Source organism: Pogoniulus pusillus, chromosome 22, assembly GCF_015220805.1.
Source record: "Pogoniulus pusillus isolate bPogPus1 chromosome 22, bPogPus1.pri, whole genome shotgun sequence".
NCBI lineage: Eukaryota > Metazoa > Chordata > Aves > Piciformes > Lybiidae > Pogoniulus > Pogoniulus pusillus.
In genome coordinates this window covers 15302310-15326003 of record NC_087285.1, presented here as the reverse complement: position 1 = coordinate 15326003, position 23694 = coordinate 15302310, and the positions used below count along the sequence as shown (strand labels likewise).

Here is a 23694-nt window from a genome sequence, read left to right as displayed (position 1 = left end):
CTTTGTATCACATTGATACGGACACGAAGAAGTTTTTATTGCAGTGTGGTGGGAGGAGGTAGTTATCAGCATTTGATTAGCAGTGTAAGCTTCGTGTTGGTAGCATTTCTTCTTTTCTGCTGGGAGACTGTCTCAGGAAACTCAGGAATACTGCTCAGCAACCTAGCAAGAGAAGCTTAAACCATCTGATGGTTGCAGGACAGAGGGCAGGCTGCCTGCAGGCTGGTATTGCCCCAGCCTGAAGTTCTCAGAAAGGATGTGTGTAGAACTTGCTGATGGCATTTGTAGAGAGGAAATTATTTCTGGGTTTTTCTCGAGTGGTGTTTCTGTTGCATGCCAGCTTCTGAAAAGCTCTCAGAGAAGCAGCGGAAGCGGAAGAGGCAACGGCATCCCTCTGCTGCAGTGCATTCCAAAAAGGAGAGAAATGAGATGCGCCTGAGGGACACCCCACACTCTGAGGTACTTCTGGGTCTGCCTACTTGTTGTTTTCTCTGTAACTTGTTTGCTGCTTCCCAGAGCACTTTACGAGCTCCAGCCAGGTCATCTTTGGCTGGCTGACATGTCAGCTGAGTTTGTCCCACTGACATAGTTGTATGAGCTGGAGCTGGAGCAGAAGATACTACTTTGATTTAGTAGCTATTTTAATGTCTGTTTAAGTTTGGCCCAGCTTTTAAGCTGCTACTCTGCTAATACTCCAGGGGAGAGATCTGTTCTGATGTGTTGGAACCAGGTTTTGCCTGGCTTTGCATTTTAGAAAGTCCAGCTGCTGTAAAAGATCTTCTCTGGTGGTGGTGGGAATATTGCACTTTCACACCAATATGAAGTGCAAGTACTGGACTGTGGACTTTAACCCCTTCTTCTACTTGCCCCAGCTAGCAGAGTGAACCAAAAACCATGGTGGAGGGGATGGAGGGAGTGTCTGTGACTACTCACAGGAGCATCTGATTACATTCTGCTATCCGGCAGAAAGCGATCTTGGGGCAACTTGCTTCTACTACGTCCCAGCAGAGCTGGTGTACAGATATGTCTGACAAGCACGTTTTGCCTTTTAGGAATGAGCCAGGTATCAGCCAAGTGTAGGGGAAGCAAGACTTCTCCTGGGAGAGGCAGGACACCTCTGGGCCTCTCACCATCGCCTCTCACTTCCAGTGGCCCAGGTTCAGCTGCAGGCTGTTCTGTCAGGATAGTCAGTATGTATTTCAGGAGCCAATTATAGACATACATTGTTATATTTGTTGTTGTCATACAGCTTCCAGGAGAGCACAAACCTCACACCTCTAAGCAGTGCCAGGCAGCCTGCTGTTACTGCTTTTGCATAAGGGCTTTTCTGGTGGGAGTGATAAAGGGGGGAAATACCCCTGGGCCATTCAAACCTTCCTTTGATGGTTGCTGATCCTTCTGAAGTGTGCTCATCTGGAATCATGTTTCAAAAAAGCCTGTACAAATATCTGTGCCAGTGCTGGGGGGCAGTTAACACTGTCTATCTACATACTGAGAGACATGACTCATCTCTGAGCCAGCAGATTCTCTGTGAATCTTCTGTGGGGTAGAAAAGAGGGAGAAATTCAGAGCAGCAAAGCCGCCAGGCCATGGATCTAAATCATGCACTTGCCATTCACTGCAGAGAAAGCCCAGAGAGTCTTAACTGCCTCCCACCTTAGACATCTGTGTTGAATATCTGAAGTTAGTTTTGGAAAGCCGTGCCAATAAAAAAAAAGAAATGAAGCAGCAATGTGCAGCACCTTTTGCCAGCATCCATTTCTTGAGCCAGAGTGGTGAGAGTGTTCAACCCTTGGCTCAGGTGAATGCATGAGTACAGGGGAGTATTGGGGTGCTGTGGAGATGCAATTGTGCTTTTATGTGGAATTTGGAGCACAGTGGTCTCTCAGTGATTTTCCATAAATTGGACAAAGAACTTCACTTTGAGCTGAACAGTGCTAGAAGAAATAGAGGGTCTAATCATACAGCATGCTGAAGCCTCAGATGCTTGCAGAGGAAAGCTTGTCTGCCTGAGCTGAACTGAGCAGCCTGTCTGTGGAGCCAGGAGTGCAAGCTTACAACGTTGAGGCAGCAAGCAAGAAAGAGAAGAGGATGGAGAATGCTGTTGAAATGGTTGTCAAGGTTGTGAGCCAAGGTCAGGCCAGGCTTTTGAGGAGGTGCCAGATACAGCAGCATAAACAACTCTGAAGGAAGACTCAAGATGAGACCTGCCCTCTGTAGGAGGTATGTAGTTTTGCAGAACTCGTGCTAGGTAGCAGAAGGAAGGGAAGCAGTGTAGCAGGTTTTTTTGAGTGATGGCCTTGAATGGCGATCTTCCCGACTTCCCAGCTTAAGTGGACTCTGGCATTTCCTTCCCTGTGGTTCTGGGAGCACCAGTTAAGGTGAAGATCCAAGTGTGTGAAATGTGTAGATTGGTTTTGTGGAACTAAGTGGCATGGGGTTACACTGAAAGAGCAGAGCTACAGCATGCTGTCTCACACTGGGCAATGCGGGCCCAGTTGTCAAGATAGCATTGCTGCTGTTGAATGCTTTCAGATCTGGAGAGGCAGTTGCTGGCTAATGTTATGACTCCTAGATGTTAGTGTCCCATTCCATTAACACACAAAACTTGGCTGTCAAGTTTCAAACCAAGGTATTCTAGCAGCCATTGTAGAAGGTGGTCACAGAGATGGAAAGATGAACTCGTTCTAAATCCTTCATACCTTTGTAGCAAATCTGAGTATATGCCCCCTGGCTTTCAAAACACTGTTGAAACTTTGCCTGAAACAGGAAGCTACTGTCACCACAGGCCATCACCCTGCCCCTCCTAATCTCAGTGACCGCAAGAGGGGCAGAGCTCTTTTATCTGTAGCATTGGTGCTCCAGTGTAAGCAGAAGCTACTGCTGGTGTTATTTGCCCTTACCAATAGCTGATTTACCTTGCTTTTGTCCTGCATTATAGTGACCCTTGCAAACCTGAGGTCACTGCTGAACAGAAGGAACATGAGGAATAGGAGTAGGAATAGGAGGAGCTGTGCTCTACCTTGTCCTTGGAGCACTGGTTGCTAGTGCTGTTCCTGGAGTATTCCAGGGCCTAGAGGGCTGCCTTACAGCAGACCTATATAATGCTTAGCAGAATACAGCTGCAGGAGCAGAAACATCATAGCACTTAGCTTGAGAAACTCCTATTGTACATGGAGACAAAAGTGGCTGTTGTCTTAGCTGGTCTTTTTGCCAGTGCTATAGAGACCTTTGCATTCCCTCTACCAGGGCTGTGTGGTAAGGTAGCAGCAGCTTATGTGCTCCTCATCAGTATCCCCAAAGGCTGCTTTGCTGCCAGCCGTCCAGTTCGGGTGTGATGGTAGTCTGTAAGGCTGTGCACCCTCTGGTGTGCTGGACTGGTGGTAACAGTGGTAGTCTGTGGCTGGGACTTTTCTTTTTTTCGTGCTGCAGAAAGGCAGTTTACAGCTTTCATCATTATACTGTGTGTGCTTCAATAGACCATCAGTGTATCTGTGCATCACTGCTTCACAGAACTCAGGTGGCTTTGAAATGTCTGTAAATAAAAGGATGCTGCTGCAATTCAGCAATGAAAAAGCCCCACCCCACTAGGTAAAGGGAGCGTTGTTGTCTAACCACAATGCCAGCTCCAGTTTCTTCCACCTTTAAAGCTCAGGAAAGCTTGGTCTTTGTTTTGCTTAGACTGATAATGTGTTCGAGGGCTTTCAGTTCAGCTTGCAAGCTTTAGCATCGCCACTGATGCTTTCCTATAGAGAAGATGGTGCAAAGCTTCCTCTCCTGTTTGTTAGCTGGACACCTGGCACCAAGCAGTCATTAAAGGCATGAGAGTGATGGCTGCTGCTCCTGCCAGCAGTTTGAATTCAACACAAGGTCTCTTCAGGTGTGCAGTTCATGTCTGGACATACACAGAGTATGACTTTGTGACCCAAGGAGGAACTGGCAACTAGCTGCTGTGAGCTGAGCTGTTAAAAAGTGGCAGAGTCCTTTAAATATTCTTGCTCAAAGCACTTAACCTCAAGGCATCACTTCTGTGCATCATTAATGGCTGTTAAGGTGTACTCATTCTGGAGTGGCAGCTGAGGCTGGTGAGTCTACTGAAGTACTGCCTGGACTGTGCTCAAGAGACCTAGAAGCTAGCAGGTTGGCATTTCTTAGCTACCCAGCCTGACAGAAGCGAAGGCAGTGCTGTCATGTACAGCTCCAGGACAGAAACAAGTGTCTCTAGGGTACCTGCCTGTCTCCTGCCCTCTAACAATGTCTGGGCAGGTCACATGGACACATTGGAAGGTGTCCTTCCACCTTGGGAAGCCTTATGGTAGTTGGGCCTTTATTTTTTGAAGTCCATATTCTCATCAGGATGCTCTTCCATCAGTAGATGCTATAGTCAAGGCTGTGATACTTGGATGGATGCCGTAGTGTAAATGCTCTATTGCACTGTTTGCTGTGCAGTTGATGAGCTTGTTCATGCTAACACAGGCCTGAGGACCTATGTGCCTGTATTTTGCATAGTCTAGGACATGGACAAGTCTGGGGAAAGCTCTATTCCATTTACTGGATGACAACAGTAAATCAGTTGAAGTTTCTCATTCCCATTTCCAGTGCAAGCAGACATCAGCATGCAGGATGCTTCAGACTGTTCGAGTCTACCTGATTAGTTTCTGAGGAGGAGAACATCTTTTCTTCCTGAGTCATGGTTCCTTCCTCAGAGGGGTTATGCACAGGAAAATGATTGCTTTGAATGTAAATTTTTAAACAATCTAGTAAACTAAAATGTATTGCTGTGTTTTGGTGAAACTATGTGGGGGATGCTGTCTCCAGGGTGGGTAGCACTTGCAGACCCAACTGCCAAACTTGTTATGTGCTCCACAGCTGACTTGGCAGTTTCCAGGTCAGGACAGAAACTGTTGACAACCCTGACTCTGGATTTCTGTTTTAAGGGGGAGGCACTGGTTCATGGGACTGCTGTAAGCCCTGAAGAGGGGTCAGAGAACGACCACGGAGTGCCTTCATCTAAAAAGATGCAGGGGGAGCGTGGAGGAGGAGCAGCTCTTAAGGAGAACGTGTGCCAGGTAAAGTCCTTGAAGAAATCTCTGAAACTTCACCACTGTGAAGTGTTTTCCATAGATTCTGGGACACATGAGTGCCCCAGATTAGCCCAGGTAGCCTCAAGGTGCTTATTGTAGATTTAACAAGATTTTTGTGCCCTCTACTGAGCCTCTCCTCTGAGATTGCCTCCCCTGCTGAAGTTCACAGATGTTGGGGTGACGTGACCAGCACAAGATTCTTTTTAGCTGATGCATGGTGGCAAGGACTGGATGGCAAATGGCAGTGGCCATGCACAAGCCACCTGAATTAACTGACACTCGGAGAATGTAGTGTTTTTCCCCAGAAGTCTTACCAGTCCTGGCCAGCACGTGGGTTGCTGCTGTCTGGGATGCGCTGGGGAAGGAGGTTGCTCAGAGCTGAAGTTGTGCTGTTTTCCCTTCAGATCTGCGAGAAGCCAGGGGAGTTGCTGCTGTGTGAGTCTCAGTGCTGTGGTGCTTTCCACCTGCAGTGCCTTGGGCTCTCTGAGATGCCAAAGGGCAAATTCATCTGCAATGAGTGTTCCACAGGTATGGAAGCTTTTGTGAGTGCGGAGCAGGGTGCGTGCTTACCCGGTGCTTCTTCGCTGGAGTGATGTGCCTACAGTGGGGCTGCTAAATAAATCTCAGTCCTCTGTTTGGTGTTTTTTACTGTTGATTCAGGCGTGTGGGGTTACGAATGAATATCCAGGATCTGTTGGGAAAAATAAGGGGAAATTCTACCTGAGCCTATGGAAAGAGGGCTGGTGGTGGAAGGATGAGCAGAGCAGACTAGAAAGGGGTTCGAGAATGTCTTAGTGAGGTTGTCAATTTTTTTCCTTGGCCTGAAATCACAACCACAATAATATTTCTTTTCAATCTCGGGTTTTCTTGCAGCTGCAAGCAAAACCAGCCTGCTGCAGAGAGCTTTGGGATGGTACTGCAGGTTGAGGAGGTGTGCTGTGCTAATACACAGCCCGGTGAAAGGGTCAGGACTTCATTTAGCCCTTCTGTGTGACTGATGTTCCATCTGCTGCTCTTGCTCCAGGGGTCCATACCTGCTTTGTGTGCAAGACCTGCGGGGAAGATGTGAAACGGTGCTTGCTGCCCCTCTGTGGGAAGTATTACCACGAAGCGTGCATACTGAAGTACCCACCCACAGTCATGCAGAACAAGGGCTTCCGATGCTCCCTGCACATCTGCATGACTTGTCATGCTGCTAACCCAGCAAACATCTCTGCCTCTAAAGGTACCAAAACCACCTCGGGTAGTCTAGGGTGTGCAGGTAGAAGCATTTTCTTTATTTCCTGTCCTCTGAGTTTTTTTATGTTGATACTCTGTCCTTGCCATAGTGCTTGCTTCACAAATAACTTCTCTGGAGTGGAAGGGGTGGCCTCGGTATGCAAGGTAGTTGCTCATCAGCACTCCTGATGGTTAGACGTGGCAGCTCAAGTGTTCTTGTCTGTCTGTAGATGCCTGCACGTCTGGCGATGCCACCTGCCTCTTTGGATTTCTGAATAAGTCTCTGGAGCTGTATGGGAACTCTCATGCTTCTCCTACCTGCTTTTGACTGTGCCAGTGCTGCAGATGGTGCCTGTTTAGCAGCACTATTAAGGCAATGGCATAGAGGACAGCATAGTAAAAACAACGATGTTCCTTTTTAATAGTGCAAATTCTTATCTTGTAGTAGTGGCACCCTTGGGCTAAGTGTCTAAGGCAAATATTTGTTTCAGCTGTTTGCAGCCATACCTTGACCTTTATCTCACAGGATTAAACTTCAGACTTTTGTGTGATTGCCTTGTATATTTGCTTCTAAAGCTGCCTTTCTTGAAAGCCTTGATATCTTAAAACAAGTGGCAATAAGACCAGCTCTATTTTTATTCTCTGGGTCTGTGTTAAACTTGTCCACTTCCCCACTGAATGGTTGTATTGTGTCTCTCCAGCTGCTGCTTCACAGTGGTCAGATTTACCCCTTTCCTTCCACCACCTCTATTTATAGTCTCCTGCAGGGAGCTGAAAGCAGGCTGTCAAAAACCTTGGATAAGTGAGGCCTGTAGGCAATTCTGAGTTCTCCCTTCTGGAATTTCTGGGTAATCTGATAAAACAGAGAGGCAAGTGCTGATGTCTTCAGAAACTACATGGATTGGTTTCATTATGAGCATCCCCTCTGTAATTACTGTCTGAGACAATTTGCTAATTACTTTTATATGATAGGAAGCAGTCCCAGTCTGTGAACTCTTGAACTGTTCCTGCACTGCACGCTGGAGGTTTTTTGCTTCTAAATAATTCAAATTTTGAAATTGATATACAAATCTCATATATTAACTGTATTTATTTTTTTAATATACACATATATATATATATATAAAATAATTTATTAGAGACCTATCAAGTATTCTATGGGTGGTTTCCATAAAATAAAGGCCAGTTTCATTTTCCAAAGATCACCTATGGTTACTAGTTCTGAGCTTGGCTATCAATAGAGGGCTGGTGTTGTCTGGAAACAAGAAGTCATCCTCCAGTAGGGGTTCACTCTGTTCCTGATACCTTCTGGTGCCAGGTCGCTTGATGCGCTGCGTGCGGTGCCCGGTTGCCTACCACTCCAATGACTTCTGCCTTGCTGCTGGCTCTGTGGTCCTCGCCTCCAACAGCATCATCTGCCCCAATCACTTCACTGCACGGAGGGGCTGCCGCAACCATGAGCACGTCAACGTCAGCTGGTGCTTCGTCTGCTCGGAAGGTGAGATGGTTTAACTGGGTCCCTGTCACCAGGGAGTGCCCTGACAAGAAGTTATTAGAGCAGGCAGAAACTTTGCCTGTCCCAGATAAGCCAATGAGAACTGGAGAGAACAGATTGCCTTCTTGTCCAGCCCCATTTAAGTCCGACCTATGACCAGGACTTTTTCTTAGAAGGGTTCCTTTTGCAGCATGAGTTGGGTGTAACTGTTGAGAAGAGTTCACAGAAGAGTGTCTTGCCCTTTTCTCAGCTCTTGCCTGTCTGAAAGTGTGGAGTCCAAGGCTTCTGCACAGTGGCTGATGAATTCCTCTTCTTTGCAGGGGGCAGCCTTTTATGCTGTGAGTCGTGCCCGGCTGCATTTCACCGTGAGTGTCTAAACATTGAGATGCCAGAGGGAAGCTGGTATTGTAATGATTGCAAGGCAGGCAAAAAGCCACACTACAAGGAAGTAGTCTGGGTGAAAGTTGGGCGCTACAGGTAGGTGAAGGTAGAACAGATTTGTCCCCATCCTTTCTTCATGCAGTGCTCATGGTGGTTGGGGTGAGAAGCTGCTCCCCTCTGCAGGGTATAGTGCAGCAGCCTCTGGCTATTTTGCATGCATGCAATAGCTGTTCAAATGCATGCTTTTCTCCTTCAGAGACTTCTTGTCTTCCCACCAGCCATGCTGGTAGCCCTCACACACATTTTTCCCCCATCATCATGCAGTAGCATACATCTTGAGGTGGTCAGAAATAAGGAAGCCAAAGATTTCATCTCTGCTTCCCCATGTTGCAGGTGGTGGCCAGCTGAGATTTGCCATCCTAGGACAATTCCTGTCAACATCCAGAAAATGAAACATGACATTGGCGAGTTCCCTGTGCTGTTCTTTGGCTCCAAGGATTACCTGTGGACCCACCAGGCCCGTGTATTCCCTTACATGGAAGGCGATGTCAGCAGCAAAGACAAGATGGGAAAGGGTGTGGATGGCATATATAAGAAAGGTAACTTGCCTTTGTCCAGGGAGATGCATCTTCTTTTTCTCTTCATAACCATTTGGAGAAGTGGCATTCTTATAACAGAAAAATGTCACCCTGTAGCTAAAGTGAAATGAAATTTGTAGACAGAGCTGCTGCTTATCTATCATCTTGTGCCCTCAAGAGCATGTGTTGGTTTTGCTCTTGAATGCTTCTACAGCTCTCATATCCAAGTGAGCTGCTGTTTTGTCAATTTCCCTATATCCACAGTCTTTATTTATGTATAAAAGTGCACTTGAGAGCTGTGCATGCAGCTGCCTGATCACTCTGCCCAAAAGGAGGCGGAGTTAGCTGACAGCTTGAATGCTTCATCTCACCCACAGACAGATCCCTTGTTGTGACTTGTAACTGCCCTAGTGCACTGGCCTTTTCTTCACCTCTCTTCAGTGAACCTCTGCCTATGGCATTCATGGCCAGGGAGGTTTGCTTGAGCTGTGAGCATTGGGTGGATGCTGGCAGTTCAGCTCTGTTTGAACTCCTTGTTCTCTCACTTAGCTCTTCAGGAAGCTGCAGTAAGATTTGAAGAATTGAAGGCACAGAAAGAGCTGAGACAGCTACAGGAAGACAAGAAGAATGACAAGAAACCTCCTCCCTACAAACACATCAAGGTGAGGGCAGGTGAAGGTGGTAAGAGGTGGAAGAGAAGTCTTGAGTTGTTGGTGCAGGTGATTTACATGTAATCAGAAACATTTCTACTGTTTGGGTGTCTGGCTACATTTCAAGGTTGTTTTGGGCCTCTGGGCATCTTCTTGTCATCCTCCATTGAAAGGATCCATGTATGTGCAGAGCTGTATGAAAGCTGGAGACCAGTAGCAGAGATACTCTGTTTTACTGGAACAGATCTGAACTTATCTGTGCTGTTCCATGTCAGTTGTATGGTCTGAAAAAAGTGTCTCTCGACCTTAAGGTCTTTGGGCAGGGTGGTGTGCAAGTGAAGATAGTCAGGATGTAGTGCAGCAGAGCTGTGTGGAGGGTGGTAGCCCCCACTGTTTCTTGTTTCATCTCAGCTGTTCTATACATCTTTCTGTATCAATTGGTGACTGAGCAAAAATATTAAAGCAGGTGTTCAGGCTGAAATATCAGGCATTTTGCCGAGTTTGGGGAACCCTTAATGTTTAGGGCTGTTCTGTGATAGAATTGGAGCAGCTACAGAAGTCCTAAAGGATGGAGGTGACTTGAGAGCTGGAGCCATGCTGATGCATGTGCTTCAGATGTGTGTCCAGACTGGATAGAAACTCAGGGATGTTTGCATTGACTGTTTCTTCCCTTCTCTATGTGGCAAACTATGAAAACTTAACTGATTGCTGGCACAATATGGTTCTAGCAAGGATTTCTAAGCAGGCGGGTATTACCCTACAGTTACTGTACAGTGTAAAGAGCACAGCTGAATGCTGTGGCAGTGGTAGGGCCAGGCAGCTTTGATGAAGTAGTTTCTCATAGGTATTTTAAGCCTCTGTGTGGTCACAGAATGCAGGAAGTTGAGAAGCAGTTTGGAGCCTCTAAAAAAACATTTTAATATAAATTTTAATAACTATGGTCATTATCCATGGCTCCGCTTCTGGATCTGAGTGCAAGCTCTTTGTCTTTGTGAAAGTGAAACAGTTTGCAGGGGCATATGGTGGACTGCAGAAAGCTTCAGGGTTAAAAGGCAGAGTCTGACTGTCCACATCTGCCCTGTCCTGAGGAGATCAGCATTTCAAGAGTCTACATCAAGGAGCACCAACACAAGAGGATGCTGTAAAATACACTTGGGATCCTTTATCATGTGAGGGTTGTGCCTGGTTTCAGCAATAACCTGTTTTGGAATTGGTTGTGTACCAGCAGTGTCCTGGGGCTTTAGGGCAGGCCTTCTGGGCATGCTTGTAGGCATGAATATCGTGGTCGCTTGAGGTGATACTACCAGAGCTATCAACTGCACCCCCACCAGGGCACCTCTGTCTGCCCCCTTGGGCAATAGTCCTAATCCTGTGTGTCACTGTTAATGAGGTGATGAATGAACAGTTTGAGCAAGAGATGGGAAGCAGCGGAGCGATAAGGAAGGTTGGAAGTGGGAGGCAGAACTAGGAGGAATGGGAGATTGTGTCAAAGAGATGAATCAGGGGTTTCTACAGAGTTTGCTTTTAAACAGAGGAGGAGGATTAGGGCTAGGCCAGCCTCAGGCAGGCTGCCAGCCTGGAAGCTTTGCTCAGTGGGTGGGACTAAACAAATTGTGTGGAACTGGAATAGTTTTACTGAATGATCCCCTTCTTGTTTTGTGCGAGAGGAAAGGGAGCTGATGGTACTGCTCGCCTAGGGAAATAACAGCAAGGAGCTTTTCTTCAGTGTCTCTTTCAAAAGTCCTGACTCTCTGTTGCCTACCTTTCAGCGTTCGCTGCCTTTAACCAAACCCAAAGGACCCTGCTCATGCCACAGACACGCCAGTCGCTTCTCCACCTGGTGCTGCGCTCTGCTTCCCTCTGGAGCGGATTTTAGAGAGCTCCTTGGCTTAACTCTGAGCTCCTCTTTGGGCCTTCCAACCCCAGCCTTGTCTGGTTTTTCTTTCATTTCCACCTGCAGGACAGTTGGGTAGGGAGCTAACTGCTTGTGGCCTGGTGTGTAGGTAAGCCCTCTGTACTCTGTCAGGGGCATGCCCGCCTGGTTCTCGTAGCAACAGCTGAGAGCACAAACCATCTTGAAGGTAACAAATTAAAAGACCAGGGCTGTAAGGAAAAGGGACTGACACTTGAGACCAAGAAGGTGCTTCTTTAATGCATAAAATGGTTGAATGTTGGTCACAGGTATGGTGTGCACCCAGTGAGATTGCTGGGCCACCTGAACTGAATGTAGGCACAGTGATGATGGGAGTGGGACATTTGACAACCTCTCCCCAATCTGTCTGGGATCACAGACCACACATCGCACCAGGTGATGCTAATGGAGGACCTGTATCCTCTCTAGTTCTTCCCTCTAATCATATACCTCTTGAAATAGCGTGCCCAGAAGTACACGTGTGCCTGTGTCCTGCCTCTCACTGTGACTAATGTGCACTGCAGCTTGTCAGCTCATAGGCAGGGGTTGAGTATAGAAGTGACTGTGGGGGTAACCTGTTCTTAAGAGCTAACATCCTCCGTGTGCATTCAAGGTGAACCGGCCAGTGGGCAAGGTGCAGATCTTCACTGCGGACCTGTCCGAGATACCACGCTGCAACTGCAAACCAACAGATGAAAACCCCTGCGGTCTGGACTCGGAATGCATCAATCGCATGTTGCTCTATGAATGCCACCCCTTGGTGTGCCCTGCTGGGGAGCGCTGCCAGAACCAGTGCTTCTCCAAGCGGCAGTACCCTGAGGTACAGATTTTCCGCACGCTGGCGCGAGGCTGGGGCTTGCAAGCCAAAACAGACATCAGAAAGGTAGATACTCTGTTTCTGCATGGGACTTGTTGATTTATTTTTTTAATCTCTTGTCACTTCTCTTTTGCTCAGTGTAAGGTTCAGTAGATTTGAAAAATTACAGACTTAGGTAATTTGAAGTTGTGATGGTCTTGGTGTTACATGCCCCATCCAGTTCCTATGAAATCACTCATACTAGACTCAGCCAAGATGGAAATTAAGAATGAAGCTATATTTACAGCTTAGCACAATATGCAGGTGTATATATAGACAAATACAGTTACATACAAATGAAAAGTATCACAGAAACACAATACCCTTCCCAGAAACAGTCAAAGTCCCCAGGAGGGCTCCCCATCCAAACCCCCTTCCCCCTTCCTCTTTTCCTCCCTTCAGAAATAACCAGATCAACCCACATACATCTCACGTGATAAATCTGGAGATCTGAGGTGAGATGTCAAAAAAAAAAAACCCAAAACATGACAAGGAGGTTAGAGGAAAAAGGGGTTAGGTGGATTAGAGAGTTAAAGGCAGAATCAGCCACAGAGACCAGACTGCCAGAAAGAAGGCACGGCCAGAAGTGAGAGCTAAGAAGTGTGTGAGAAGTGACCATCTTATCTATATTTTGACTAGTTGCATTTCTCAGCAGAAAAACTGAGGGATCTAGATTACTGTTGTTTTTTTCTTTCTTCTCACAGCTAAGGATTTAATTTCTCTCAGTAAAAAAAATAGCCTCAAACCAGCACAGAAGGCTTCTTGCCATAGAATGCTCTTTAGGAAAGAAATGGATGAACTTAACTTTTTCAGTCCTGACCAAGAGTGTTTGGGCTCGGCCTAACTAAAAAAGTGGTTTTCATTTGGATGTCCCACAGAGTAAGAGAGATGATTGATTATTGGTCTGCTTATGTGGATGATGGGACTTCATAAGTACACCAGATCACTGGCTTGAAAATCATGCTCAGAATATCCAGATGGGGAAATGTGATTACACTTTCTCATTTTTGAGTAGCCAGGCTTTTCCAGCATGAGAATCTCATATCAGAGGCTAAAACCAAGACTTGGCTATAAAAAAATAGTATCTTGGAGAAGGCTGTTATTATTACTGAAACCAGTTAAAACACCTTTTTTTTTTTTTTTTTTTTTTTTTAAATCCAGTTCTGTGGAGACACATCTGTGCTGAGGAAGGAAGAATGTTAAAGAGAGCCCCAAAGCTAAAGAAAGGTGAAATGAAACAGGCCGATTAGCAGGGCAGGAGAATGTCTGAAGAAGGAATAGGGACAATGTGCTGTGTGCTGTAGGTTGAGGGCTAACTGGAGGATTTTTTTATCTCTGTGGTTATACAGAGACTAGGTAGTCTGAAGAGGGAGGCACAGGATGTTGTAATTTGTTATTCTATTCCCTTTTCCCATTATCTCCCTATATAAGGAGCAGACTGTCCCGTCAGCTCTCTTTCACCTCTCTACTCTGTGCAGTTGCTGCTGTCGCTTTGGTTTGTGTGGGAGTACAGCCTGCCTGGAAAGCTGTTTCTTGCTGCGTAGCTAAGGCCTGATCTGGGTCTACCTTTGAGGGGCAGTGAGGTCTAGTAAAGACCTACTGGGCCTAGTGTTGACAAGAGAGCAGCTTGGCTGGCTTGGACTCGGTTGAGGCCTAGCTACAGCCTAGTTGGAGGCTTAGCTGGGAGCCGTGTGGGGCTAGGCCAGGGTTGATTCTGAATGTACCTATGTGCTTCTGCCTTGGTACCTTTTGTATTTCGTCTACTTTTGTAAGTAGTAGTTCTGTTTAACATTCAGTACTGTACGAGTGTGTTTATTTACACCCTTGGGGTGAAATACCTTCTGTCCCAGCTCAAAACAGGACACTACGGGGGGGGGGGGGGAAGACTTGATAGCAGAAGGAAGAATGTGTCGATCTTGTCTAGGCTTTGCTGTCTGCTGTTAAAGGATCTCTCATTCTATGCATTTCAGTTTCAGCAGACAGACTGGAAACAGCAGAACTCAGTTGTTGAATAAAAGCACCTATTAGGTGTAGTGGAGCAAAGCTGGGATTCTCTCTGAGGGACAAAGTATGATCTCTGCAGTGCTTCACTGCAGGGGAAGTCCATGGATTCCCTGCAGGAGCAGGTGCCCTACATGCATCATGCTGCTCAGTGCTGTTGGTCTCTGAAAGGCAATCATTTCCAGTGGACAGCAGTTAGGCAGTGCTTTGACCTTTGTAGCAAAGAGCTGTTCCTGCGATTTACTTTTTGCTGTCCCTGAGCATTAGTTCTTTCTGTAGCACAGAGAGTAATCTGATGACCGTTGTTGCTTTAATTTAAAGTTACTTGCTGAGTGTGTGAAACAGGTGTATGGTTCAGGGCTCTTAGTGAAGGGCATTGTTCAAATTGATGCAAAGCACTGAGGAAGATATTTTTTTAAAGGGTTCCATGAAGGAAATGGGAACTAAGTTTTAGCACAAAGGTGGATGTCCCTCCATCCTAGAGGGAATTCATCTTGACTTACCAGTTTGGTTTTTTTGTTCTCTGACAGGGTGAATTTGTTAATGAGTATGTTGGGGAGTTAATTGATGAAGAGGAATGCCGAGCCCGAATCCGCTATGCTCAGGAGCATGACATCACCAATTTCTACATGTTGACACTGGATAAGGTATGTGGAAGGAATTATTTTGACATCATGCTAGACATGAGTAAAAGGGTCACAAGGAAGGTATGACAGTGGTTTTCTCCAGCAGATAAAAACTAAAGAGTTGCTGATGAGCTGGTCTGCACATCCACTAAACAGAGAGATAAGAGAGTGGATTTAAGATGCAGTACAGAAGTCTGAGGCTGAGTATTAGGATTAGAAGCAAAGTCTGAAGTAACCATTGGGGTTTGTTCAGGAGAGGTGAGGCAATTGTCTTGAGTATAATTGTTTGAGTATTGTGGATTCCCACTTCAGTGTAATGGGGTGAATGTTGTAACCTCAGAGACCCTTGTCAGCAGCTGGATTCTGAATAGTCCAGAACTGGAAGGCATCTCTCCTCAGGCGTACGATTATCAGGCACGGTGAGAGACCCTCATTTAAGTTCATATCCCAGGTCTTGCTGACCTTAGTAGAGAGGGATGGGTTTAAACCCACAAACGCCTCAGTGGGTCCTGGAGGCCAAATTATTGGTATGAGGTAAATAGTTTTGTCAGGTGCCTTCCACACTTTGTCACTCAACTTTGGGAAGGTTAGAACACCATTACAGCCGGCATGGGAGGGAGTTGTCAAGTATGGGACAGGATAACAATGTATTTTCTGTGTCTTCCCTTTTGCTGGAAATTCCCACTGACCCTACCCTTTTTGCTTGCCTGGTTGGTGAATGGGAGCAGGGACCAAAACCAAGTGTTAGTGTCTCCCTTCATAATTGGAAAGTTAAATCTCAGTTGGAGCTGCCCTTCCCTCTCAGCAGCCATCTAACTAGCAAATGGCAGCATACAGAAGTGCACCTCACACATGACACGCTTTTCCTGTTTTCCTTTTAAGCATTGATGAACAAGATGTGGGAACTGGTCTTTTGGTTTTAAGCAGAAGTTGGGGTCTGGAACCACAAGGGCTGCCTTGGAAGCCTGCTGGTGGAACACTTAACCCAATGCTGACACTGTAGGGTGGGCTGACTTGCCAGAAAATGGCAGGAGTACTTTCATGGCTGTTCAGGAGCCTGTGTGTCTTGGAAGAAGATGGTGATGAGACTAACCTGAGGACCCTTGTCAGCAGCTGGATTCTGGAGAGTCCAGAACTGGAAGGCATCAGTCCTAACATGTACAATAATGAGCTACAATGAGAGACCCTCATTTAAGTTCAGATCCTAGGTCTTGCTGATCTTAGTAGAGAGGGATGAAATCAAATTCACAGACCCTTCAGCAGGTCCTGGAAGCCATACCTATAAGTTGGTGTGATGTAAGTGGTTTTATTGGGTGTCTTCCACACTGTTCACTGTATGATCTGTCGGCCCCAGACAGAGACATCAGTCTGTGGAAACTGGTGTCTGTCAATTGTCCAGGCAGCACAGCCACATCTGGCCCTAACACCTGGTTAAAACACATTCACAAACTCAGGTGCTTTGCAAGTGTCATCAGATGCCTCCGTCATACTTTTCACTTCTGCTCGTGGTTTCCTGGCACAGTGGTACCCATGCTGTGATGACTCGAGGAGGAAATGACAATTAATTAAAGGCGGTTTTGTCTTGGTTTTGTTTTGTCTTGGTTTTGTTTTGTCATGGTTGGGTGTTTTGGTTTGTATTTGCACTTCCAGGACCGGATCATCGATGCTGGGCCAAAGGGCAATTACGCTCGGTTCATGAACCACTGCTGCCAGCCAAACTGTGAGACTCAGAAGTGGTGTGTGAATGGTGACACACGGGTCGGGCTCTTCGCCATCGTAAACATCAAAGCCGGTAAGCAGCTCCTCTGGACCTGCCGGTGTGTTTCTGTAAGGGCAGGGTTTGCAGCTCCCTGGGAAGATACTTTATTTTTGTTTTCACTTAGGCAGTCGTGAGGCTTAACAGCAGCACTGACATAATTAAACACATCCATGATATAAATGGAGGTTCCTAGTTCCAGTTTGAAGAGTCAGGAAATGGAACTAAAAATGCCACACCATGGGCTCAGATACCCATTTTGGCTGTAGCATGTGGTAGGAGTGTGACTTCTCAATGCACACAGATCTGTAGGGAGATTGATTACTGGTATCCTGGTGTAGTTGTGACAGTCATTTGTGTTGTGTTTCAAAAGTGCTTTTACTTCAGCAGTACAACCATAACTCATTACAAATTCCTTGGTTTTGATCTGCTTCTGTGTCAGGGACTGAGCTCACTTTCAACTACAATCTGGAGTGTTTGGGAAATGGAAAGACCGTTTGTAAATGTGGTGCCCCAAATTGCAGTGGCTTCCTAGGAGTACGGCCAAAGGTATGATACCACCTTTAAGCTTTTATTCTTCCTGATCACCTCGTTGCATAGATGTGCATCATTTGTTGCAGAGATCTCAGGAAGGGTAACCTGGACTCTGTGGCTGTAAAAACACTGCTTGAAGTGAGTTGAATATCCAAGTTTACATTCTGAAAATGTAGATATTCAGTGAGAATTATTAGAATTTTTATAAATAATGACAGGAATTTGTATTTTACAGCAAGAGAGTAAATGAAGGATTTTTTTTTTTTAAATTTCCCCACCGAATTTTCTGCTTTACTGCTATGACGATTTCCATCACTTCAGAGGGGAAACTGGCATGGGAAACACTTCCATTGTATGACTAAGAAACTATAACTCGTCCCATTTCCCCATGGAAAGACCTAAGTAAATTGTGGGCATTGCTGGAAGGCCAGCAAACTTCACTATTCCTTCAGAGTTGAAATTGCTTCTGATCTAGAAGGCTTTTACATCACTGTCTTTGCTGCAGTAAGTTCTTGGAGTTTATTCCTTCTTTTAGTTAAGCAACTGAACTGTCCACATCAGATGGGACCAAAGAAGTCAGTCATATCGAGTAGAAAAGTAACTACCTTTCAGAAATCAATGGCTTTTGAGAGTTTCATGGGGTTTTACTGTAATGTGGCAGTGACAGGAGTTGATTTCAGTTAGGAGTGAGCTGGTTCTCACTGGAAAAACAAAGCAACAGGAGCAGTTGGCTGAGTTCCCAGCTGTAACTAGTGAAAGATGTCTCAGCTGTTGGTGTCTTTCAAGACCTTCACCAAATCGGTCTGTAATCCTGCTCTGGCACATGGATACTGGCAGCTGGCCTACCGACACTTGAGGGTTAAAAGCTCCATCAGTGCAGTTGTTAAGTCACATCAACATACTGGAGGAAAGCTTTAGAGAATTCTCCAGAGAGCTTAGTTCTGCAGAAAAATCAACTTACAACAAAAAAAAAATTGTCTTCAGGAGCTGACAGATGAGGTGAATTACACATCTCATGTATTTAGTTCCTTTTTGGGTTGTGATTTAGAGTTTGATTGATTTTTGTGTCATACGTGGCTTGACTGTCATTTTTGCCCTGAAATTGCAGGTCGCATGATGGAAATCGGAGGAGGGTGCTCTTTACTTTGCATTAATGTTCCATTGAGATGCCTGAGGCAATTTTTTCCATCTTGATGAGATGGGCTAAGAAACAATACTAAAGAAAACCATACCTTGGGGGCTAGTTGTATAAGTTTTTTCAAATTCATCTGGCAATAGATGCCTTTTTTAAGCTTCTTGAAGAAGCCGATTGTACTGAAGTTCACCCTTAAAAGTGACCTTTCTAACTGGGACTGTGGAAGAAAGCTTGGGAGTCTATTGTACTGTAGTGAGCAAGTGGGAACCGCTTAGTCCAGCTGTTACATTTTGCTTAGACATTCAAATTAGTTGTGAAAGGTTTTTCTTGTTCTCTTTGTAATTAGCTGGCGGAGGTACTAGACGCTGGGAGTAGGTGGAATAGTTCTAAATGGAGCGATTTCACTGTCTGCATTATCAATGAGAAGAAAGGCTTGACTTGTCCCCATTGTCAGTGGGAATGATGGTTTGAAAACGGAAACATCCACTTGTGAAGGGGAACAAAACAAACGAGATGTAGCTCCCTGGTGGCAGGACAGCTGGATAACCGTCCCTGATGAATTCTGAAGTTCTAGGTCTGCAGATAAAGATTTTAAGAGAGTTTGGTGGTTTTGGTTTTATTCTCGGTAGGAGAGTGATAAAAATAGTGTCCAATATTTATGCAAGATAAAGGATGAAAAAATGGCCTTGTAGGCATCATCTCAACGCACACATGCTCTGCGTGGAGAGTGTGTGGGGACACGAATGTATGTGGAAAACGGCATCAAATCTAGTTCGTGTCCCTTCAGGTGAACAAGACTGATAGTGCTTTGGTAAGATCACTGACTCTAGGAGCAGGTAGCATCAACTTTATGGAGTTAAGCGTTTGGTGCCTTGGGAAGCTAAGCCTAGATAAGATCTATGCTGAGGGCTTAGGGAAGTGGTCTGAGGACCTAGGTTGGCATGGGATGGGGGGCAACAGACAGGAATGGGGAAAGCCTTAGGCTAGAGAAGAGATTACTTAAGTCATATAGCTGCCAATCTTGGAACCAGTTGTAATTGTTTCATTACTGCCTGTAACAGCTGTTGGAAGTGTGGCGATTCACCGGTTCTGATGACACAAAAGTGACAGATTATCATCCAAGTGGGAGGAGAAGAGGATGAAGCAGTTGCAAGGAATGGGATTCACTGGGCTGGAATTGAGAGATATAAGTATGTCAGGGTACACACCTGGAGGGTGACAGCAAACGCATGTGTCATGAGGTCATTGTTGTGCCGTCAGGGTGGAGAAGAAGCCATTGTGCAATTCAGTTGCTGCAGGCCTGAGCTGCTGTTGTGATGTAGCTGTGAAATCGCAAATGCTTGGGGAAGGCTTTCCTGTTCTTTGGGAGACTGAAAGCACAGAGGAGTATGAAGAGTGTCAGAAAGTGCAGAAAGGCCTGGGAGCAAGTTGTTATGAGTCATGGGTGCAAGGTGATCTGAATGAATCGACTGAGGACCTGAAGATTCTGTGAGACATGGCACTAAGCAGCGCTAGGCTCTTTATTCTGCGGTTGCTAGTTGCTTATATCCCCTGTTTAACCAGGCTTTTGTGTAGAGCTTCTAGATTCTTTCAGAAAGAAACAAACAAAACGATTTGCCGTAGTAAATTGGTTGACAAATGCTTTACAGAGATGCTGCATACGTTTCAGGTATGGCTGGCAGTGCAACTTTTCTTTGCAGGATTTGCACTGTAGCAGAAAGTGAAGAGATGGAAGGGGCAGAGACCTGCATTGACTGACATTGTCTCACCCACAGAGCCAGCCCAGCCTCACCGAGGAAAAGTCCAAGAAGCTAAAGAGACGGCCGCAGATGAAGCGCAGGTCGCAGGCGGAGGTGATGAAGGAGCGAGAGGATGAGTGCTTCAGCTGTGGAGACGGAGGGCAGCTAGTTTCCTGTAAGAAGGCAGGCTGCCCCAAGGTATACCATGCGGACTGCCTCAACCTGACCAAGAGACCTGCAGGTCAGTGCTCCACACAACTGGGCTCTGCTTCGGTCGCAGCGTTGGCTTCAGGTGTCCTAGGCACTGCTTGTTACCTTGCACTCACTTCATAGAGACATCTTTATCACTTCAATTCACTTGTGTCAACACTACCCTGGTTTGCACCCTGCTGTGACTGCAAAAAGAGGAATCAACTGCTGAAAAGGGAACTGCTCCCAGCCTAAGAAATAGTGCTTGTTAGCTGACCTCATCCTTGGACCTGGCAAAGCATAGTCCCCACACTAGCTGAGGTATTAGTTCCAAATTCAAAGACAGGTGAATTGAATGGTGAGGAAAAGTACTGATGGGAAATAGAGGAGTATGTTGAGTGCCTGAATAGCCAGGAGTTCATAGCTAGGGAAGAGAGTGGTATTAAAGCATATCCTAGCTTGAGGTGAAATGAGGGCAGAAGTGATGAAATAAAGAGAAAGAATACTGAAAAATATTTCTAGTTCTGTGCAGAGAAAGAAATAGACTCCCTGTACAAGTCATAAACCAGCTCCTGTGCAGCTCAGGAGATGTAAAGTAGCATCTATCAGAGGGACAAGTTTAAGCTGCATTTAAAAGCCCCCCTGGTTAAGGGGAATGTCTCCTCTGTTGTTTCAGTTTTGCCTTGGTTATTAAAGGAGTTTCTGTGACTTTGGAGTGTTCAGGTTCAGTGCTCAGTAAGGGAAAAAGGTTGACCTGGGTATTGGTAGGTCACTTAGCCTGTTTTCTGCCAGGCCAGAAGGATGGAAAAGCTGGTATGAGATCAAGTGACAGAGATTAGATGCGAACAGTATCGGCAATACTAGATGACAAGATTTTAGGTAGAAAAAATTAGCAAACCTAATTCAGGCATTTTTGCTAAAGTAATAGTTATGGTTAATAGAAGCAATTGCCTTAGTGGTGCTCTAAATAAGTCTTTTGGTTTGATAAGGTAAGCATTGTCATAATTAGTTACTATCTATGCAGCTCTGTACAGTGTTTTCTGAATGCATCAGTGGCTTCTTAAGAAACATGGAATAGAACAGTCTCTTGAAAGTAGCTGCCAGGAGAGTCACTGAGACAGTGTTTTTGTCAGCATGCCACAGAGAGCCAGAGCTAGGTATTCAGCACTTCTAGCTGAAAATTGGCAGATGTTGTACAAGTGCCAGTAGCATGTTTTGTAGATGACAGCAAATGTGAGTTTTGGGTTGTTTGTGCAGGGAAACTTGGGTTGCTTGTTGAACAAATGCTGTAAGGGCCAAGTGAAAGCCAGTGGGAGTGCAGGTCATCACCATTCTGGCTGGTGAGGGTGCCTCAAGGATCACCTTTCTGTCCGATTTTTGTGTGTTAGGATATGATGCTGCAGCATCCTGGCAGGTTTTTCCATGTCTTTGGTGACTCCAACAGCGCCTAGCCTTGGGCCTGTTCTCGTCTTTTCTATTTGAGAAGTTTCTCTTAATGGCTCAATTTGAAAGCAGCAGAAGGTTGCATCTCTTTCACATCTTTTTTTTTTTTTATGTGCTGGGAGATTCTGGTTTCTCTAGTCCGTTCTCTGGCTTAAACAAGCACAACCTTTCCCTGCAGCTCTTATTTTCTATGATGATTACTCTTGGTCTACTCGGGACTGTGTCCTGCTTACCTACACATTGTTAAACCTGTGGTAATGATATTGTAACAGTATTGCACCTTGGTAGCACCAGCAGAAGAGAGTAATGGTATTTTGTGCTTTACATACAGTTTATCAGGAAAAATAACTTCTGTCTGATGTGTGCATTTCCACTGGAGTTTTCCTCCTGACCCTTCTGTTTTATTTATTCCTCCTGCTTTGCTCAAGTCTTTATTTAATTGCACCTTCCTTGGTGCAAGAGTGTCCCTCCAGTTTAAATTTTGAACCTAAGCAGACTTTTGCAGTCACTCACAGCTGTGTTGTTATGTACCTGTTTCTTACTTCTGTAAGAGTATTTGCTGTCCTACTTCCAGAAGTTTAAATTAAAATGCAGACTAAAATACACTTCTGAAGGATGTTGGAAGTGCCTCACCAGTTTGCCAGAAGACCATTAATAGTTGAGTTTTGAGAATTACTTTGTCAGTTGTAGCCATTTTACTCTTTTTACACAAAGGCTGCTGTTTTCTTAGCCTGCTCCTCAGAGTATCATGCAGGACATGAAAGGTTCAGCACTTCTTTCTTCAAATGTTTCCTCTGCCATGGGCATTGCTGTGAAGTAATTAGAATTTCTTGCTTGTTTGTGCATTACTAATTGTGTGATCTTACTACCAAGAGCTCCTGGCTGTCTCTGGAGAGGCTGCTTATTCATTAGGCCTTTTATCCTGTCAAAGTCCATTAGAGTACTTTGATAGGATACATCCTTCCTCTAATGTTTTGACAGGTTTGGACTCCTTTTCCTTCCAAACAAATGACCTCTATAATAATAGTCCCAGAATCTTCCCAGTGGCCAGAGTGAGTATTGAGTGTGGCTCTGGGTTGCTAATCGTGCGTGAGGGGCAGCCAAAGCCTGTTCTGCAGCATCAGCATCGTTGAGGCTGGACCAGGGGAAGCCATATGTAGTGTTAAACATTCCCCCTCTGAAACCTTAGAAGGCACAGAAAAACAGTGTACATATTTTGAGACTGGAACAGAAACCTTGGACTGGCTTCACAGGAGGTGAAAAACATGTATGTGTCGTCTCCAACCCCAGGGGAAAGCAGTATGAGGGAGTGGAGTGGAAAGCTGATGTGTGTGGAGAAATGCTCGCATCACTCAGTGCTGTGCTGCATCTACATTCCCTTCCAGCCTCCTTGCAGGAGAGCTGGTAGCCAAAGCTGCAGGTATATGGGCTTGCTTCAAGAAGGCCAGGAAGTGCCCTGGCCCAGCTGTGTCTGAGGCTGCCCTTCATCACCACTTGTGCTGGCCTGTGTGAGGGCTGCTCTGCAAGGAGCTGCTCATCACAGCACCTCAGGGAGCTGGGTGGCTGTAGGCTGTAGCATGGGGGCAGGAGGTGTATTTGGAAAGGCAGCTGCACTTGGTCCTATGGTGAGAGGTCAGGAACTTGGCATTTTTTATCCTCGTGCAAGTGGTCTCACTGTTCCCTGTTTCCATGAACTGGTGAGAAGCATTTGGTAGAAGTGGCTGCAGCCTTGGCTGGAGGAGCAGGGGACTGAACCAGTGAAGTCATCTACAAGTGAAAAAAAGCAGCAGTATCTGAAGTGTAATGTTGGCTTTTTCCTCCATGATAGTGTTGATACTGATGGTGAGCAAACTCAACATGGATGTGGAGCTCCTCAAGAAGCAGTTTGACTATGTTAGGTGTTCACATTATGGCCAAATGCAAAAGCTCAGGAAGAAGCCTTTGGGTACAGAGACGATAGAAACTTACTCCCTTGTGATCCATACTCTCTCACTTCTTCTTTCTGATAAACAGGAAGAGAAGTTGTTAGCCCAGAATTAAAGGGAGTTAGATTAACTCAGTGCATCTACTTTAAAAGTCCATCGGGTGCGTTATGCA

The 23694-nt window shown here is 45.7% G+C and overlaps 1 protein-coding gene across 3 annotated transcripts in view; it reads left to right on the top strand.

Annotated features, from left to right (window-relative positions):
* Positions 1-23694, top strand: part of NSD1 (nuclear receptor binding SET domain protein 1) — a 67081-nt gene that overhangs the window by 34424 nt on the left and 8963 nt on the right. For all 3 annotated transcript variants that reach the window (XM_064161878.1, XM_064161880.1, XM_064161879.1), the window contains exons 10-22: positions 341-459; positions 4938-5069; positions 5489-5612; positions 6109-6309; positions 7621-7800; positions 8118-8274; positions 8572-8777; positions 9306-9418; positions 11932-12201; positions 14706-14822; positions 16452-16593; positions 17000-17106; positions 20002-20206. In XM_064161878.1, coding sequence (XP_064017948.1) covers positions 341-459; positions 4938-5069; positions 5489-5612; positions 6109-6309; positions 7621-7800; positions 8118-8274; positions 8572-8777; positions 9306-9418; positions 11932-12201; positions 14706-14822; positions 16452-16593; positions 17000-17106; positions 20002-20206 — 2073 coding nt within the window. The remainder of the gene's footprint in view (positions 1-340; positions 460-4937; positions 5070-5488; positions 5613-6108; positions 6310-7620; positions 7801-8117; positions 8275-8571; positions 8778-9305; positions 9419-11931; positions 12202-14705; positions 14823-16451; positions 16594-16999; positions 17107-20001; positions 20207-23694) is intronic.